This window comes from Perca flavescens, chromosome 10 (assembly GCF_004354835.1).
Source record: "Perca flavescens isolate YP-PL-M2 chromosome 10, PFLA_1.0, whole genome shotgun sequence".
Taxonomy (NCBI): domain Eukaryota; kingdom Metazoa; phylum Chordata; class Actinopteri; order Perciformes; family Percidae; genus Perca; species Perca flavescens.
Genome location: NC_041340.1, coordinates 6033473 through 6054406, shown reverse-complemented (window position 1 = coordinate 6054406; position 20934 = coordinate 6033473). Strand labels below are relative to the sequence as shown.

At 40.1% G+C, this 20934-nt stretch overlaps 1 protein-coding gene across 2 annotated transcripts in view; it reads right to left on the bottom strand.

Moving 5' to 3' along the window:
* pde6a (phosphodiesterase 6A, cGMP-specific, rod, alpha) overlaps positions 1 to 20934 on the bottom strand; it is a 53678-nt gene that overhangs the window by 2835 nt on the left and 29909 nt on the right. For both annotated transcript variants that reach the window (XM_028589534.1, XM_028589535.1), the window contains 10 exons: positions 18497 to 18640; positions 17640 to 17705; positions 15961 to 16107; positions 15761 to 15868; positions 14727 to 14836; positions 11422 to 11509; positions 9913 to 10013; positions 8413 to 8520; positions 8250 to 8313; positions 2949 to 3023 (listed from right to left, as the gene is read on the bottom strand). In XM_028589534.1, the coding sequence (XP_028445335.1) occupies positions 2949 to 3023; positions 8250 to 8313; positions 8413 to 8520; positions 9913 to 10013; positions 11422 to 11509; positions 14727 to 14836; positions 15761 to 15868; positions 15961 to 16107; positions 17640 to 17705; positions 18497 to 18640 (1011 nt within the window). The remainder of the gene's footprint in view (positions 1 to 2948; positions 3024 to 8249; positions 8314 to 8412; positions 8521 to 9912; positions 10014 to 11421; positions 11510 to 14726; positions 14837 to 15760; positions 15869 to 15960; positions 16108 to 17639; positions 17706 to 18496; positions 18641 to 20934) is intronic.

The window sequence follows — 20934 nt, the reverse complement described above, 5'->3', positions numbered from 1 at the left end:
AAGTTTGCAGCCATAATTATGGACAGTACAGTTTCGTAAAAGAGAAATACATAAATATAAAATGTATCAACTTATTTAACGTTAGGGTTTGGATATAGGTTTTAGTACAATCCCCAAGAGGGAGAGTGCTCCATCCTCACTAACGGAGAAAGTGTAGATTTATACATTTTGTACAAAAGAAATTCAAATGTTAGAATCATTCTATTGGGACCTGAAACCCAAATAGTCCACTAAAAGTAGCACACGGTGAGCGCTCGCTATAGACAAGCATCACTTTCTTAGGTATAAAAAAGGGGGGAGAGTGCAGACTCATGTGAAGTTCCATTATATTCACATTAGCAGCCACATCCAGAAATGGGCGAGTGTGAGCAGCACACTGGACTGTAAAAGCCTGTCAGAAAGTTCACGCTGGCTGTAATTGCTGGCAAAATTGCCCACCTACTCTTGATGAAATTGTTCAAGTGGTCACACTCTCCAAAGTCTTTTTTTTTCTTTTTCTTGTCAGACCACAGTGAGTCACAGAATCGACTGCTGTAAAAAAACAAACTGATCAAAGTGAAATGTTTTCCCAGCTGACACAGATGCTATTAAATTCAGAGCACTGCGAGGTTAGAGAGTGTGGGATGGTGCTTCTCGCACTTCATGTGTCTCAAGGACATGAGGGAATGAAATAGAGCAAGGAGAGAGAGAGAGAGAGAGAGAGAGAGAGAGAGAGAGAGAGAGAGAGAGCCAGTGGAGGGTACGGTCGGCTGGGTGAGGGCCACAGTGCCCGCTCTTTCTGTATCAGTGCTCCACATAATGGCCTGTACATTGCCCAACACCACCGCCACGGGGAAGTAAATCTGTCTTTTCATTTTGTCTTCCAACTGCGTCTCGGTCTCTTGTTCTCCTTCTCTCTAATCATGTCCTTCCGAAACTGAAGCCTCAAGGAGAGCCTTGGCCTGCCTTAATTCGCATTATTCCTGTCCACCCGCCAAATTCTTGTTCTCCTCCTCTCTGACTTTTATGTACTGGCACAAACTTGGTATTAAAACTACAACAAATCACACAGAAAAATCCCAGCAAGACAAAATAACATGTTACAATCCAAATGAATTAAAGTGATTGATCTCAGATTTCAGAGTGAGCGTTTTGTAGAAGTTTAGAAGGGCATCATGAACTTGATCAAACTACAAGATCAGGCTCACATTTGTTTAGATTAAAGTTCCAAAAAACTAAAAAGATTGACCTAATCACAGAAGATCCAACTAGCCTGAGGCTCATCAGGGAGAGAAGACATTGTAGCCCTAAACCTCTAACTTCAGGATGTATAACGCGGGTCTATGATAAACAGCGTAGTGTTTTACTATCCACTGCAAACTCTTAAAAAAAGTCTGTGTAACAAAAACAATCTAAGCTCAAAAGTTCCACCTACTAGTGTTTTGGATATTTCCACTAAGAAGTAATCATGGTCAAATCAGGGTCAAAAATCGGCCTTTACTTGTGTAGCAAGTTCATCAGAATAAAGGCTGTTTGACATTTACTTTTCTCATAAAGATATAAAAATAGATAAGACTTGTGTAGCAATAAGTGCTTTACAGAAACAAATGGATTCCGGCCATAACCCATCTGATAATAATTATGATGTTTATTGTTTCTCAAAGGAAAATCCTCTTCTTTGAGGTCAGAGGTCAACTATAAATAGAACCGCGGTACCGTTGGAGCTGGAGGGAATTTAGTGTTTTTGGGACATCGATAGGACGGATGCATCTACTGTATCATCTAAACCATAGATCTTCAACAGGGGGTCCGGGGCAAGTAGGGGGTCTTCAGAGTTACGGCAGGGGGGCCACCAAGTTATTGATCTTTTTTTTTTTTAAAGTTTTTTCAGTACAGAAAAACACTCGGCACATGTATAACGTGAGACAGGTGCATCAGAGGGGGATAAGTAGGTCAAAAGTCGCAAAGAAACTCCCACTCAATGTCTGTCTTGCAAAAACTAAGTAGGCAACGTTTTCGGTACTAGACCATCAGCTTACTCAAAATGGATGAAGGGAGTTCCTTTTTCAAAAATGTAAATGTCTTAGCATAAATCCAACATATTATAAGCACATATAAATCAGCCTATTCAGTCCTTACTGAAAAATGCGGAGTTTTTTTGTGATTGTTGCGGGCAAAAATCTTTGATTATGCTGCACGTTTTCTTAAAAATGCGATGGATTATGAGGGATATTTATGCAATTTTATGCAATGAAATTGTGGGAACTTGCAAAAATTGCGGTTTGATGAAAAAGAGAAAAAAAAGTGATTCCCCCAACACCCTGCTTTTCGGTGATGTTCACGTAATTACGTCACTTCATAACGTTCCCATGGCAATGGGAAAATGGCTGCTCTTGTGTGAAGTAAACGCAACATTTTTCAACTTTCTGCTAAGATATATGTGACTTTTTTGCAACGAAAGTGCAGGGATTATGAAATCATGCAAGCCCCGCATATTTTGCGTGGAAATCGGCAATTTATGTGGCGAAAGTGCGGCATATTTTAAAAAATGCGGCCCCCCTGCATAAATATGCGGACTTTGACTTATTATGCATTGAATTATGCGATCGCATGATCACGTTTTTCTGGAGGGACTGCCTATTTGTAAAGAAAATTTAAAAAAAGACATTAGGCTTACTGGCCCATAGGTAAGGTAGTCAATAAGAGCCACAGATCAGCCACATTTATGTTTAACATTACATTTTATAATTTAGTATTCTATGCACTAAAATGTATGTATAAAGGCTTAAGGCTTTTTGTTGTAGGCCCAGTTAAATATGCAACTTCATTTTTTAAAATATGTAGTATCTCCATCCCTCTCTCAGATAAGGGGTCCTTGACTTAAAAAACATTGAAGCCCCCCTGCTCTAAACGTTTTTTTTTTTTTTAGCATCTCTCTCTCTCAAGTGTCTTGCTCTCCGTGTCCTTACAATGGGAACTTGCTCCAGGACTGTCCTCTCCAGGTCTCCCTGCTCCCAGAACTCTGCAGCGACAGACAGCGCCACCTACAGGGTGAATCCGAAAGAAAGTTGTGTCAGTGGTGCTGTTGACATAAAAAGGGACAATAAAACACAATCCCATCTACAACCATTTCGTTAATTTTGATCATCACTTCAACAAGTACGTAGTCCTCTGTGGTTTTGAGGATAAATCTGCAGTGGTTCAGCTGAAAGCCAAGCTGCTTTTTTTGTTTGGTTTTAACAGTTTTTGAAAGGCTGAGGATCAAGGATCAAGGTTTCGGGATCAACATTTTCACAATATCCTTGGCGTTCCACTTCTGGGATTGCTCCGTTGCTGCCGGAAAATCAGCCTGATCTACTCATTTAAGTTGGATATCCGCTTTGGGCTTCCTTTGTGTTGGCATTTTAAACTCTGGTGGATTTATGAGGACTATGGTTAACTGCTCCTCAGATCTCTGCAGGGTAAATCCAGACAGCTAGCTAGACTATCTGTCCAATCTGAGTTTTCTGTTGCACGACTAAAACAACTTTTAAAAGGTACACGTTCCACCAAAACAAGTTCCTTCCAAGCCTATTTTGCAGTGGCACCGCGCCTTTTCTCCGGTGCTTATGCACCGCCCAAGACAATTGTGATTATTTAAAGAAATGCCATTAAACCATAGCACTTTTTCCTCCCATCCCAGAATGCTGTGTGGACTAGCCAGACTTTGCTAGGAGGGTCTGGCAAAGCGAGACTAGGATTATATTTCTTTATTTGATCAGGGACAATGCACAAAAAACATTAGTCTATAAAAGAAGAGATGTCATGTGCCAGGTTATAGCAAAACATGCTAATTTCCACCTGCAGTCCCTGGACAGGTTGATGTTATACTTACAAAAATTCATAAAATATATACACAATAATACATGAAAGCATTACTTCACTCACATCATAAAAACACTCTCCACTTCAGGAATCTATCACTCACTCACTCACAGTGTACATCATTCATATCACAGTCATTCAGTGCAAACAAATTTGCTTTGATAATAACCACTGTTTGGTCAGGCGTGTAAAAGTACTATAATTTGTGCATGAAATAATTTCGTTTGGAAGAGTGTTCCAAAGGCTCGCTGCTAGTCACGCTACAATATGGCAAGTTCCCAGAGCCAAGATGTCATCTATAAGTTGCTTGTTTTTATGCAAATCCCAAAGATGTAAAAAAATTTTATTTTACATCTTTACTACTTTACATCTTTTACATCAAGTAGCAAGTTGTCGCAGTTGAGCAACTGGAACCAGATAAAGTTTGACATTTTCGCTTGTTACTAGTTACTTATTACTAAACTGTTCATTTCGCCTCAGCTGAGAAATTAATTTGGACTAATAAATTCAGCACTGTGTATTATGATGGAATACTTCTTGACACAGGCATGTCATATAGAATAGGTGCAGTTGGAGCACCTTTTCCATCTGGCAGATTTGAGTGGCAGGAAATCCTGTTGTTAAAAATCAAGACCATAAAGCTTTCACAGTGTCCCATAAATGAGAATCCTATTCACAGCTCACAAGGCAGTTTTAGCCTTTTGTGTCTTGAGAGATCAAAGCCTGTTTTGGCTGATGCACAAACTTGAAAATGGAGCAACATGAGATCTGATGAATAATATGTAAATTCTATATTCAGTATAGAAATCTCATTTTAGAAAGAGTTAGTCATCAACCACCAAGACAGTTTTGGGGAACAACTGCCATGAGGCTGGTGCAGCTAGATATTCTGCGTGCGTGGGAAGCAGAACTGAGCGAAAAAAAAAAAAAAAAAAACAGCCATAAAAATGTCAGCAGAATATCTTATCAAGAGTAAAGCAGCTTAAGCTTTTGTTTCTCAGTAACATCTTAGAGAGGGCTGTGACTATCATCAATACATATCTGAGTAAATCTATCTGTACTTTATTTTTATGTAGGAATATTCAATTCAATTGTATTTATAGTATCACATCATAACAAGCGTCATCTCAAGACACTTTACAGATAGAGTAGGTCTAGACCACACTCTATAATTTACAAATACCCAACAATTCCAGTAATTCCCCCAAGAGCAAGCATTTAGTAGAAAAACTCCCTTTTAGGGAGAAACCGCGGGTGGTGAGGAAAATGTCCTTTTAGGGAGAAACCCAGGCTCTTGATAGGCGGTATCTGACAGTGCCGGTTGGGAGTGTGATGAACAGCGGCAGTAATAGTCACAATAAAGATAATGGAATTATGACTAGGAATAGTGGTTGTAGGAGTTCATGGCGTAGCAGGGCACTGCAGGGCACAGCAGGACTTAGCAGGACGTAATATGACCATCTTATTAACTTAAACCACAAAGAGCTATAATAGAGACTAATTTCACGCCAACAGAGATTCACTCTGGTTAAATCTGGTATTGAGTATCTGCAGGCCTCTACACATGTTAATCGCCAAAACTGTTTGGAAAGGTTTTATATGACAGCTTATATATGTACAGCCTGTATTCATGGTGGAATTAAACTTTAAAAAGGGAACGGTTAGTCATCAAACTACTTTTGGAGCACAATTTGCAGGAGAGCAGCCGTAGCTGTAGATAGATACCCTGACAGTGTGTGGGATGTAGAGCTGACTCACCAGGTGCACACAAAAGGTGAAATCCAACGGGATGTAGCATATCTGCTAACAAATAAAAGGTGGAATATCCTAATTGGCAGCAGTCTTGCAATGCAGGAGGAGTAACAGAACTGAAGTCATATAAAAATTGTGCTTCTTATTAATGAATATACACAAATAATACTGATGTTTGCAATAACTACACTTGGTATAGTCATATTTATTCTTTCAGTTTGACATTATGAGATGTTCTGTTCTGTCCTACATCAGCCTCGGACATACAACTGTGTAACAGCTGAACATTTTGATTACGGGAGCCTGGAGGTGGAGGTGTGAGAGGTTTGTGAGGAAAAGGCTCAGCATTAACAAACAAAAAAAAGTATTTATAATGTAGCAAAGTGTCTGAAAGCTTTGAAAGTGATTCATCATTCTATTTTTTTATATGAGATTATTTTGGGGGCATTTTAGGCCTTTATTTTTGACTGGACAGCTGAAGACATGAAAGGGGAGAGAGAGTGGGAATGACATGCAGCAAAGGGCAGCAGGTCAGAGTCGAACCCTCGGCCGCTGCGTCGAGGAGCGAACCTCCACACATGAGCTACCCAGACGCCCTATTCATCCTTGGTATGACTCTGATGAGATTTTATGCACCAAAATAATTTACTGGTGACAACAGAGATCCACACAAATCTCTACTTTAACGGCTTGTTTGACGTTCATCAACTTAATATTCACGGGCCACTATATGCTAATTGGCTAATAGTATAGCTAGTCCAACAACCTGCCTAAACAAACACAATTTTTACCCCAAATCTGTAATTTGTAATATTAAAATCAGACATCACACTACATCCAAAGGTTCAAGGTTCTTTAACTGCAAAATCATTCCCAAGAGGCAATACCGCTCTCAGTTTTTACTTTAAATCTGTAAATTTGAATGTATAAAAATTACATATTCAATCTGTATTAATCTGTTCAAATTCAAAATTGTGAGCGCAACAGGCCATGCCTTGGAGGGTGTTCCTAAATTGTGCATTTGTCTGAGCCTAAACTAGACTATCGTTCTTTTTGCGAACACAAAACCAAGGGACTATAAGTGGAAAAAAGTGATTTTGCTAAAACCGGGCACATTACATCTCTCTGTGTTTTATATAAGCTTAATGTTTGTTGTGCATTGTTTCTGTTCAAGTAAAGAAACACAAAACATAGAGCATGTATGTAAACATACACAAAAAGAGAAAATGATGCCATGCTGGATGGATAATTGTGAAAACCAAACCATCTAAGAAGTAATGTAAGTAAGCATTTTGGAGTCAAGAAATTAGATGGAATAAGGTGTATAAAGATAAGGCTGTAAGACTTTGTAAGATGCAACTTTCAGTAGAGGTAGCTTGTCACTCAAGTGAAACAGGTGGGGAATGGGAAAACATATATACAACATAGTTGAGGATTAGGCTGCCCGAAGGTTGTGTTTTTGTGAAACTACACGTTTTGGTTTTTGAAGAAGTCACAGCTTTGTTCTCAATCATACCCCATATGTAAAGGAAAAGTCAAGCATGGCTGGAGTTTGGAGCTGATGAGACTTTGCTTGTTCCTTATTCACTTCGACTTTTAACAAGTAGAGTTATATTCTGTTCTGTTTATAAGTGAAAGGGAGGGAATGGTGGAAAAAAACCCTCAAATGGATTCTTAAATGATGCATGCCATAAGAGCACAGTAACCACTGATCTAGAAAATGAGAAGGAGCACTAACACTTTTAGCTTGTGACCCTCTGAAATGAAGCTGTCTACTTGTGACCCCTCATTACTGCTGGAACAAAGGTCTTAGGGTGGGACCAGCTCAACCAGGGATTTCTTTTCTTCTTGGAACTTCTTATTTTAATAATCTTTAGCAGGCAGAGGACGTAGAATTACCCACCAAAGCGCACACACACACACACACACACACACACACACACACACACACACACACACACACACAGACTGACAATCTGACAAAATTTTGTATGCAGGAATAATATTGTTATCTTTACACCTGTCAACAGATGTTGCGTCGGACATTACTGGTTTTATGCAGGAATAGGAATTGCTATGTTTACATCTGTCAGCAGATGTTGCATCAAACATTACTGGTTTTTTTATGGGTTCTACGTTATTGCAATGAGTCTCCAGCTTATGTGTGTGTAAAAGAATGAGCTGCACATGTTGATTAAGAGCATATGTTTCCAGTCAATTGCAGACAAATAAAGGTAAAAAATGACCCTCCAGCAGCGCCTGTCAAACAGCCAGAGATGCTTTCTGTTGATATTGATATGCCTGCGTGTGCAGGCTCAGTGGCGAAGTGTATATTACATACTTAACTGAAATAAAATACTGAGGCTGCCACGCGGTGATGAGGGGAATGAAAAGCAGAAAGTTGCTTTTGATGCATGAGGTCGTCACGAATCACTGCTGAATGCTGCTGAGATAAATGGCAGCGCTGACAGAACGTCTTTCTCTGTCTACTTTATCATTGGTTTCCTTCTCACAGAGCCCCTCCGGGAGCCTGCGTACGAGTGTGTGCCTTATTACTGTGAGTGGCTGGATGTAAGTGAGGCTGGAGCGCCATTTTACCACAACTACTGTGAAGTATGATAAGAACCGTGTGAAGAGGTCACACAGATGTGTACCTTGCTCTGGATTTCCCACGGTTTAGCGATGGCCGACAGGTCACAAGCAGTCATCATCATGGCCCTAGAAACAACATACAAGACATGAGATCTGTATGTCTGTGCATCTCTGTTGGTACCTGCATCTGTGTGTGTGTGTGTGTGTGTGTGTGTGTGTGCCTACATGACGATCTCTTTGCGCGTGGTCTCCAGCATCATGTACTTGGTCCAGTCGTTCCAGTTCTCATAGGTCTTGGACTGGTCCACGATCTTCTGGAACATCGTCCTCTTCCTGAACAGAAAGAACAAAGTACTCCAATACATCTGATATGTCTTTATTACCTGTTCTTTACAAGACATACAGTCTCCTACACATCACACAACTCTCTTTGTTTTGTAGTAGTGCTGTCAAACGATTAAAATATTTAATTGCGATTAATCGCATTAATGTCATAGTTAACTCGCAATTAACTGCACATTTTTATCTATTCTAAATTTCCCTTGATTTTCTTTTTGTCCCATTATTTTTTCTCATTTTAATGCTCTTATCCAGAGGTCTTCAACGTTTTTTAAGCCAAGGACCCCTTAACTGAGAGAGAGACTGAGCAGGGACCCCCTACTACATATATTGTATAAAATGAAGTTGGATATTAAACTGGGCCTACAATAACGTGTAGGGCGGCCTAAAGCCTTTATAGTTACCATTTTAGTGCATAGAATACTAAGCTATCAAAATAATTCTTGGCATGATTTTATAAATAATATTTTAATTCTCAACATAAATGTGGCACAGTGTATCTGAATTTGGAGGTCCCCATGCAGTGATTCTGAGGACCCCGTAGGGGTCCTGGACCCCCTGTTGAAGATCTCTGCTCTTATCAACATGGAAAAGTGGATCGGCTTTTCAGACTGGACGTGCTGCGATGATAGCTCAGTTCACAACGACAAAACACACAGATAATTTGGTCTTGTCAATGGAACCATTTGGCAACTTTTTTAAAGTAAACTTTCCATTCAGAATCTTATTGGCATCAATTTCATTGGTGTTGTAGTTTTTCTAATGTTACTAGTTGTTGCAACAGCATGTGAAAAAAACTACAAAGTTTGCTAGGCAAAAAAAGAACGTTAATCTCACGATAAAAAAATGTACGCCGTTAAAATGGGTTTGCGTTAATGCCGTTAATAACGCGTTTAACTGATAGCACTATTTTGTAGACATGTTTAAAAGGTTGGTGGAGCAAACTCCAACAAGTTTTGCTGTGTTTTGGGACAGACAATGGTAGACAATAGATAGAATAGACAAAGTGTCTTACTTTTATTCAGTTTTGGTCCCTTTTCCTGCACATCAAAACACAAAATCTTATACATCCATCTATCATTGTATGTTATGGTACATATGGAGTAAGACGTGTGCCTGAATAATCCACTTTTGCTTGGTTAATTAAAGCAAATTAATTAATTTTTGACTTTTCAAAATCAATCTATGAAGTCAGTGTTTATCTTTTACTTAAATCATTCTAAAAATTTGACACTAAACAATATGAAATGGCCCTTAAATGTGTCAATAGTTAAAAGGCATTACTTTGTCGTAAATGGCTGACTAAATTGCATTCAAAGCAGTGTAATAATGTATACACAGACTGAGTTACACTAGCTACATGTGTTGACATGCTGCTGTACTAACTTGAAGTAGAGAGCCAGGTCAGTGGCGATAATGGCGATGTCCATGAGGTGGATGACGGTGTCGTGCTGACGGCGGTTTAGATTCTGATAAATGTTCAACGACTGAAACACCAGAGAAAGTCAAAAAGGTCAAAGAACAGTAATGATACCAGGTAGCTCAAGAAAGTAGAGGGGTGTCTGTCCAGAGGCGGAGTGGAAATCGGGAGAGTCAGGACTTTTCCCAGTGGGCCGGTAGTGTTTCGAGGCCGCGAGGGCCGGTCTGATAATAGTTATACACTGCAAGTTCTTAGCAACACCATCTGGCAGCCTGGATTTTCAGAAATATAGGGGGATCAGTGAGTGGCCCCTCCCCAAATGGCATAGCCCTGGTCGGCCTGTGACGTAAAGCCATCAAACAACTCAAAAGGAATAAAAGGGATCCCCCCCGCTCTGTATTAAAAACTAAAGGGGTACGTACTACAGCAATGGACATTAAAGGTCCCATGGCATGAACATTTCACTTTATGAGGTTTTTTAACATTAATATGCGTTCCCCCAGCCTGCCTATGGTCCCCCAGTGACTAGAAATGGTGATAGGTGTAAACCGAGCCCTGGGTATCCTGCTCTGCCTTTGAGAAAATGAAAGCTCAGATGGGCCAATCTGGGATCTTCTCCTTATGAGGTCATAAGGAGGCCTTTCTCTGCTTTGCCCACCCAGAGAATTTGGCCCACCCATGAGGAAGAGAGAGACATTGTGGCTTTCAAATGAGCAAAGTGGCAGTTGGTCAAGGCCACACCCCCACCCTCCACCTTGCCCCCCCCTCTCTCCTCCTCAATAGCTACAGACTCAGAAATGGTACATCCTAAGGAAAACTCATTGTGGGACTGGCTCTAGTGGCTGTAATTCTGCACCAAGGCTGAATTTCGGAAAAGAGACTTCAGATGCAGTATTAGGGGATCACTAAGGTCTATATAAAAGAGACTTCAGATACAGTATTAGGGGACCACTAAGGTCTATATAAAAGAGACTTCAGATACAGTATTAGGGGACCACTAAGGTCTATATAAAAGAGACTTCAGATACGGTATTAGGGGACCACTAAGGTCTATATAAAAGAGACTTCAGATACAGTATTAGGGGACCACTAAGGTCTATATAAAAGAGACTTCAGATACAGTATTAGGGGACCACTAAGGTCTATATAAAAGAGACTTCAGATACAGTATTAGGGGACCACTAAGGTCTATATTAAAGCATCCAAAGAGCACCATGTCATGGGACCTTTAAACTAGTATCCAACAACTGCAGCTGTCCCCATTAGCGAGCCTAAGAATTGTAGGAAAAATGATTGAATGGTAAAAAAAAACTAAAATGTCCTCACTGACAGAGGCTAGTTGAGTGGCTAGCTAAGAGAAGGGTGGGGCTTCAAGTCTTCATATTTAGGACTGTTGTATTGCTTTAAATTGTACAGGTGTTCATGTTCCCACCCCTGTATGCATGTACTGAATGTGTGTGTAAGCTGCAGCATACTTCATCTCTCAGCAGAGTCTTGCCAAACTCCAGATGGTGTCTTTCCAAGATGGAGGAGCCATGAAGCTTCGCCAGAGGATTACCAGACCTGGAAACACACAGACATAGACAGAGAGAGAGCGAGAGCGAGAGAGAGACACACAGAGAGCGAGAGAGAGACAGAGAGAGAGTTGGGAGGGTACACTGTGATAAATCATGCATGGTAAACTCAGAACTCCTGGGCCTGGCCTGCTGTGTCCACAGCTAATGGCAGCTCTCATTAGCTCATCCATCAGCAGCTGGAGGTGTATCTGGTCAATAACAGCTCATTGATGTTCCATGTGTGCGACGTTACCTTCATAGAAAGAGCTGAGGTCAGCCCGTCTGAACACCGGAGGAGTCGCTGCTGTTACCCAAACGTCAATGAAATCAGCCAATTAAAACGGCCTCGGAATAACCAAACAGATGGGATTTACAAAATCAGAGAAAGAAATTGGGTCAAGGCAGCGAGTTATAAATGAAACCATATTTTGAATGTATCATATTGTTTATTTCTACTCACTGTTCACTTTGATTGTATAGATTTCTTTCATTTATTTCAAGATTTTCAAGTTTTTACCTCAGTTTATATTAAATTCGTAGTTTAACTTTGATGGGCTACAGCTTTCTGCACTGCAAGTCCTCCTATGAGACTTACAAGAATCTAGATCCTGTTTGAATTGAAGTGATCTGCCTGCTACAGTGTGTATCTAATGACTCTCGAAACTTTTATCTTTGTTTGTCCCCGAAGGCCAATTGGTTTCGCAGCATAAAGTGCAACATAAAGCAAACATAAAATAACATTAGCAGAGTCAAACAGACTCAGCAGCACTGCATGATGAACAAGCATAATCTTTAGAACAGCAATCATAATCAAGATCAGAACAAAGAAAATCACTCGTGAGCTACAGCTACATGCATGTTCTGGATTGCATTGTGCAGGCTCTTTGTTTAAAGTGATGGTTCGGAGTAATTTACCCTAGGGTCCTTTGCACCATGACCTTGAGCCAAACACCCCACCCTTTTTTCACCTGGGTCTAAACATTGGGAGAGTTAGCGTAGAGTAGCATTATCAGCTGAATAGCTTATTAGCGCAGGGGCTAATGGACCCACGTTTGTATCTCGTAAATGACCCCACTAATAATGCCCGAAATGATACCAAACTTCTACACTAGTACAAATAGGTTATGTACTCATAAAACGATGGATTTGAAAGTTTGTAAGTACACCAGAAGTTTATGAACACTTGCCTGCTGGCTTCTGGGGGGGGTGTTTGGCTCGAGGTCATGGTGCAAAGGCCCTAGGGTGAAATTACTCCGAACCATCACTTTAAAGGACTTGTTACTCAGCTGGTGTGTTTTTGCCTCAGTAGCCTTTATGTTCTCATTCATCAAACCCTGAAGCCAATTACTGTGACGGCCTCAGTGTTCTCACACTGATTCTAATATTTGCAGCATGATGAATTCTAAGAAGAGGCTGTAACGCCTTAAAAGATTGAAACATGCACACAGAAGCTAAATAAATACAGTTTAGCAGCAACACCCACAAATAAATATAAACAGAAATCATGTAAACACAAAGCATTACATAACTAGCAGAGGTGTCAAGTAACGAAGTACAAATACTTCGTTACCTTACTTAAGTAGAAATTTTGCGTATCTATACTTTACTGGAGTAATTATTTTACAGCATACTTTTTACTTGTACTCCTTACATTTTCACGCAATTATCTGTACTTTCTACTCCCTACATTTTAAAAATAGCCTCGTTACTCATATTTCAGTTCGGCTTGTTTTCATTCCAGCTCGTCAGTCATCGTTCAAAAAAACACACACACAAAAACCCTATCCAAATCGCTCCATCCGGAGAGAGTGAATTTGATTGTGGTTGGATGAGAAGTATAAACATAGCTATTCCGACACCCTATTGGTTTGTACGCGATCCATAACACCTGTACAGACCCGGTGCTAATACGCCACCGGTGCCTTAACGACCGTTATCTACCGGACCGAATAGCAACATGGATTTCGGTGCCTTAGGTGCCTGCGCGATGCTCCGAAAACGGACGTTAGAGGGAACTGAACATCGCCGCACGGGACGCTAGTCAACACTACAGTTGGAAGCAGGTTAGCCTAGCGTTAGCTAGAAGATGGAGTAAACATGATAAAATGCTGAGAGCTAAACGGTGTAAAAGTGTGTCTATATTTCACTGGAGAGGAGTCTGACACCAGACTGTAGCTGCTGTTGTCTGAAAAACACAGAAGAGATGTAGCCTATGTGTCACCTTTTTCAGCCCTTCTGAGTTTGCAGGTATTATTTTAATATACTGTAACATTATTATAGTCATATGATTTTGTCCCCGCGTTTTAGAGTTAAGCTGTTGTCCTTAATGGTATTTCCCCACTTGATCAGGGTCTTGAACGTTTTTTAAGCCAAGGATCCCTTAACTTAAAGTGAGATGTAGCAGGGACCCCCTACTACATATTGTATGAAATTAAGTTGCGTATTAAACTGGGCCTACAATAACTGTTAGGGTAACCTAAAGCCTTCTTACATACCTTTTTTCATAAGCTATTAAAATATTAATTGTTGGCATGATTTTATAAATCATATTTTAATGTTACATACTGTATGTGACATACTGTATGTGGCACAGTAAATCTAGGATTAACTGTATCTGTGGGCTGATATCTTAGTGACTACCTTACCTATAGGCCAGTAAGCCTATCATCAGTGGGAATTTATATTTGCTAATAATATGTTGGAATTATGTTAAGGCATTTTATTTTTTATTTTTTTTAAAGACTCAAAAATTTACAATAATTCGGAGGCCCCCCTGCAATGACTCTGAGGACCCCCTGTTGAAGATCTCTGCCTTACATTACTTTTACTTTTATACTTTAAGTAGTTTTGAAACCAGTACTTTTACACTTTTACTTAAGTAAAAAGCTTGAGTTGATACTTCAACTTCTACAAAAGTCTTTTCAAACCCTAGTATCTATACTTCTACTTGAGTAATGAATGTGAATACTTTTGACACCTCTGATAACTAGCCAATAGGTATAAAGTCAAGTCACGTCCATTTTAAATGACATAGGCCAAAGTCACAAAGGACAGTCTAGTTCACAAATTACTTCTAAATGATCTAAAACTGCTTTTCAAAAATACAAATCAAATGTATGTTTTAATTCAGACACGCTCAAGCTGGAAGTCCCTGCAGGCATCAAACTTGTCAACAACATGCTGAAACACCCCCCTACTTCTCCCTTTGTACCCCAAGCTCTTACTTCATCTGGTAGAGGTTGTTGGTTCCTCTGTGGTCAATATCGTGGCAGAGACCGGCGGTCACCATGGCCATGCACTCCAGGTCTGTGTAGTAACGCTTTAGATCACCTGTCTAAGAACACAAACACAAACGAGTCACAAAGAGAGAGAGAGAGAGAGAGAGAGAAGAGATACAGTTTATTTACACGGTCAAGTTAGGTATGAGTTTGATATCACAAATGAGAATATGCATGCCATTGCAGCACATAAACAAATGCAGCCATTTGAACTGGTTAAAAAACACACACACACACACACACACACACACACACACACACACACACACACACACACACACACACACACACACACACGAGGCAATTTGTGTTCCAGCAAAGAGGACATGATGGTCTACAGGTGCTTGTTTTATTGTGTCCATGGACTATGTGCTCTTTTTTTCTGCAATGGGGAAGTAAACATCTTACTGACTTCATTTAAAACACTTGCATTTGCGTTATTATTATTTGTATAAAGTTATGGTTGTATAAGCTTTCTCTGTATGTTGTTTGTACTTGCTGCTGCAGCAAATCATCTCTTTCAATGGGTTCGGTAACAGCAAAAGAAAAACAAATGTCAGTTTCTCAGAGCAGTTATTCATCTTTAGACATACAGTTGGAATAATATAATATCTGCATGCTTACACAACCTGACTGCATGTTTTCTGTGTATTTTCCCGTTGGGATTAGTCTTTCCATGCTGTGGAGAGGTTTAGCGGTACTCTCTGCTGTATGTTCACCCACCCACACACACACACACACACAATATATATATATATATATATATATATATATATATATGTACGGTATATACTTTTCATTATTACTTTTCATTATCTCATTCCAGATGAGGGAATGAAAGAGGAGGAGAAAGAATGTTTGTCACTTTGGCTCACAGAGAGGGGGAGGAACAGGAAAGATGAAAGATGATGAGGAGGAGGAGGAGAAGATTGAGAGCAGGAGGAGAGGGATTGATGAGGACTTATATGTGCGTGTCTCACCATCAGCAGGGTGAACATGGTCTGTCCCACGTTGAATCCGTGTCTCCAGTTGTGGTAGGTGATCCTCCTGTAGCCTTTACTGAGAGAGTATATGAACTTCACCAGGGCCTGCACAACACAGGGTTTTTCTGCTTTTAACTTATCTTTGCATGACAGTAAAAAAACTAACAAATTGATTATCTAACCACGCACCCACCCACCTCTCTGGGAATGTGAAACTTGTCCACCACTTTAAGTTCGTAGTACATCTTGATGCCACATTTCACAAGGTCCAGTTCGCTGTGATGAAAGTCATAGAAGTGAAACTCAAAGAGCTCAACTTTCTTTGAGTCTGGCAGGACCTCTGACTGTGGAACAGAGATAGGCAAATGTATGCATGCTTTAGATGTTTGTTGTGGCTTGATGTGGATCTTAGTGTGAACATTGTCATATCTAGAATAAATAAACACAGAACTGTCTTGTATTAAAGGTGCAGTAGGTAAGACTTATAAAACTAACTTTCTGTCATATTTGCTGAAACTGACCCTATGTTCCAGTAGAACTACATGAAGCAGGTAATACAAAAAAACGGCTCCTCTGGCACCACCTACAGCTGTTCAGATGCACCAATCAGGGCCAGGGGGTGTGTCAATTGTCAACTGTGTGTCGATAGGCTCGTTTGAGATGAGCCAGGTCAGCGCAGAATCGATCACCGGCGATCGGCCCCCAATACATGCCGGTTAGATTTGTGTCCGACTTGATCCCGACTTGCTCTGACGTCATGCACACATGGGCGACGATAATCTCACGAGACCAAGGCGGCCGCAGTTCTGAGACGCAGGCAGCGCAGTTGCTTTTCACCAACTTCAAGAGCCAGGTGGGCCCAGGCGGAGCCAGTGCATGCTGGGAAATGCAAGCCTCTCAGCTGATCGAACAGCTGATTGGTTCAGAATCGACTCAACATGATGACGTTTTATATAAACTTTTTATTGATTTTGAATCGGAGGGATTTTAACTGCAATTTGTCCGATTTAAAGCCTTTTTCTTTACAGAACACATGTTGTGAGGCTGATAGTGACGTTTAGAAGTCAGAGAGACTAAATCTGTTCAGATTACAGATCATCTACAGTCTGTTGTTAATTAAAATCAGCAACAGATCACATGTAGAGCATTTTGACAGCTACTCTGTCATAATAAAATCAACTGGAGACTGTGTACAAGCTGATATATGAGTCTGATAAGATTTTATTAAATCGGAATCCGATCACAGTGTTTGTGTCACTTCCTGTTCAGCCTGAAGGCTGCTGGAATCAGCTGGAAAACTGTCCGACTTGAGAGCGGATTTTTGTCACCGCCCTCGGCTGCTGCCGCCTGCTCTCGTCTACTTTACAGGCGAGACGCAGTTTATCTCGAACGAGCCTAATCACTGCTCATGCACATGCATTCATTCTCCCTTGGGGTGGTGAGGGGCTTAGGAGACCATTTTGGGCAGTAGCGGAAAGGGGGGAGGGACTGAGAAGTTGTCGATGTTGTCAAATTCCCATTTTTAGGCCTTCATTTCCACAGGACAGATGAAGACATGAAAGGGGAGAGAGGGGGAACGACATGCAGCAAAGTGCCACAGGTCGGAGTCAAACCAGCGGCCGCTGCGTCGAGGAGTAAACCTCCACATATGTGAGCCTGCTCCACCAACCGAGCCAACCCGACCACAAAAGGTCCCAGGTTTAATCTGTAGAGTCGGTATAATACCCTCATCACTCATCACCAACTTCACACTCCCACCTGTTTCTTTCCACCCTCACAGAGTCACGTCGCACCGAGGGAAATGCATTCATTCGTGCATGGATGATCGGATTTAAAGACATTTGGAAACACAAGCTGGATGTTTCTTGTTGTTTACCAGAATCTCTTGGAGCTCCTCCTCCTCACACTCATCCGGTTCCTTCCCCCATCTCTTCCTGGTGTCCTGGGAAAACACACAAGATCAGCGCTCACCTTGGATGAAATGGTTTAGCATCAATCACCCGACTCCTGATCTGAGGTCAAAGTGGGTCACCTTCCTCTGCTTTTGTTCTCTCCGTCTCTCTCTCTGTCCACTGACAAATCACCTCATAGAAAACCTGACAGCTTATTTCAGCTTATAAACGATGCTCTCCTCCTGTTTATGTCATCCATATCAACCGAGCACAAATATCAAAGGAGAAAGCATGGATTCATTCACTATGTAAATAGGGTGTTCTGTCTCATGTTCCCGTATTTACTTGAAAATACATTCTTCATCTTATCATTGGACCGCTGAATGTGTTTTTTATTTAGTTTTAAACCAAAACCCCGCTGTCCCTAATTTAAACAAAAAATGTCTGTTGAAATTGTAATTAAAGGACAAACGTCTGGTTACAAACCTGTCAAATGTGCTGTTGTAGTCGGACATATTTTCTTCCCCCTAAATTAAACTTTACTCTCTAAGCTTTAATTTATGTGGGAAATTAGATATGTCTGTTGTCATTATAGCCACTTTTACATATCGTAGGAAACTCAAGCCAAGTAAAGCAAAGAACAAAATAATTAGTCATTTCACAAGGCTCTACCAACCTGCCAAAAGTACAATGATGTGGGACAAACTAAAATCTAATGAAAAAAAGTGCAATATATACATATTCAATCCAAAAGTCTTCGTATCCGCCTCAAAAACATGTCAGCGATATATCAATCTCTGTAGAGAACCAGGGAACCTCTTTCGCACATTTTTGGACTAACCAGAATGTGCTGGATTTCATCCTTGCGACACTTGACATGGTACATCACCATGTCCTGGAAGATGTCCTTCCTGTTCTCCAGCTTGTTCATCTTGTCGTAGGTGTCGGTGTTCAGCACCGACCAGCCCAGGAACTGAGTCAGAGACTGGACACAGGTGTGTGTGTGTGTGTGTGTGTGTGTGTGTGTGTGTGTGTGTGTGTGTGTGTGTGTGTGTGTGAGAGAGAGAGACATAGAGAGACAGAGAAAGAGAGAGTTAACAGCCCATTACTGGTGGCAGGTGTCGGAAACATTTAAAAGGAAAAGGTAGGCGACACTCTTTTCTTTCTCTCCAGCCATGGTGGCCATCATTGCTCAAGCTAACTGCCTTCTTCAGTCCTAAACCGAGTGAAAACATACTGTAAACGCATCACTTCCCATCAGTGGGTCAGAAGTAGAGCTGGGCAATACGTATATCGATATTATATCGATATCGTGATTATGAGACTCAATATCGTCTTAGATTTTGGATATCATAATATCGTAATGTGGCATAAGTGTTGTCTTTTCCTGGTTTTAAAGGCTGCATTACAGTAAAGTGATGTACTTTTTCTGAACTTACCAGACTGAGAGTTGTAGCTGTTCTATTATTTCACTTTACCCACTTAGTCATTATATCCACATTACTGATGATTATTTATCAAAAATCTCATTGTGTAAATATTTAGTGAAAGCACCAAAAGTCAACACTACAATATCGTTGCGCTATCGATATTGAGGTATTTGGTCAAAAATATTGTGATATTTGATTTTCTCTATATCGCCCAGCCCTAGTCAGAAGTTCAGGTCCTTCACTTAAGTAAAAGTAGCAAAAGCAGAATGTGAAAAAGTCATTAAAAGCATTTTTTTTTTTTTATCCAATAGTATGGTTTATGGCGTTGTTATTTAGACATATGTTTATTCGGTATATAGTTTATTATCTATTTTGTTTTATTTTTGTTGTATGGTCTGGAATATTCCAGTTACTGTGTCATCTTTTCTTGATTTTTGTCTGGGTGGGTGGTCGCAACGAGGGGGGGATATGTTCATGTTGCAAATTGAATGTTTGGTTTGTTATGTTAAAATTGAATACAAAAAACTGTTAATCCCACACAAAAGATATACAGTAGTATACATCAGAAAAAAACATATTTACAGTATCAAAAGTACAAGTGGTTATTGTTATTGACCTAATCCTATGGGTGCATTCATGTTTTTCTTTTACTACTTTATATCCTGTTGGGAAGTATAATCTATAATTTTATATGTTGACCATATGTTTTGTACAGTAAAATCTTGTAAAATCTTAATGCAAAGTAACGACTATACTGTAGGTGTTAAATAAATGTAGTGGAGCACAAAGTAATGGCATAAAGAGTACTTCCCACTGTTTGACAAATGTTACCACACACTATTTGTTAAAACATCCAATCTAAACACTTTGTAAACTGTAGGTCAAATACATTTAAAAGTACAGCATTATTAACAAATCATACCCAAATGTCAAAATTAGGGCTAGGCAACGATTTAAAGTTTTAATCGTGATTAATCGCATGATTTTCCTGATTAATCGCATTGTTATATGCAAAATCCAATAATGAAGTCAAAAGTAGTGTATAGCACAATTTTATTTTAAATGTTCTGCCATATGAACGAAAGTGCCATAACATTTGTTCTGAAAACACTTCAGCATTTGGTTTATACAGTAGCAGTTAAATAAAATATTTAGTGTAAATCTCAACTTAAACAATGTAATCAAAGCAAATACAAAAGTAAAGCTTATTGCCACTGCCAGGGCATTCATGTTATCCCGTTTGTTATATATATATATATATATATATATATATATATATATATATTTATTAAAAAAACAAAATCCTGCGTTAATGCGCAATAACATAATTAATTAATGAGTTAACGCGATAATAACGCGTTAACTTGGCCAGCCCTAGTCAAAATTATTTTTATCCCTAAAAAACAACTTTGATTTCAAAGTGCTCATATTATGCTCATATTCAGGTTCATAATTGTATTTAGAGATTGTACCAGAATAGGTTTACATGGTTTAATTTTCATAAAACACCATATTTTTGTTGTACTGCACATTGCTGCAGCTACTCTTTTAACCCTGTGTTGAGCTCTCTGTTTTAACTACAGAGTGAGGTATCTCATTTCTGTTCCATCTTTAATGGGAGCAGAGGGTGGAGTGGCAATTGGGAGAGTCAGGACTCTTACCGGTGGGCTGGCAGTGTTTCGAGGCCGCGAGGGCCATAGCAAGTTCTTAGCAACACCATCTGGCGGCCAGGCCACAGCCTCTGCTCAACCGGTACGGCGGGCCGCAGCAGCCTCTTATTTCAATCCAAACACAGGCTAATCAGAAAGCACTAACGAAGTGCAGGTCACAACCATGTCTAGGATTTTCA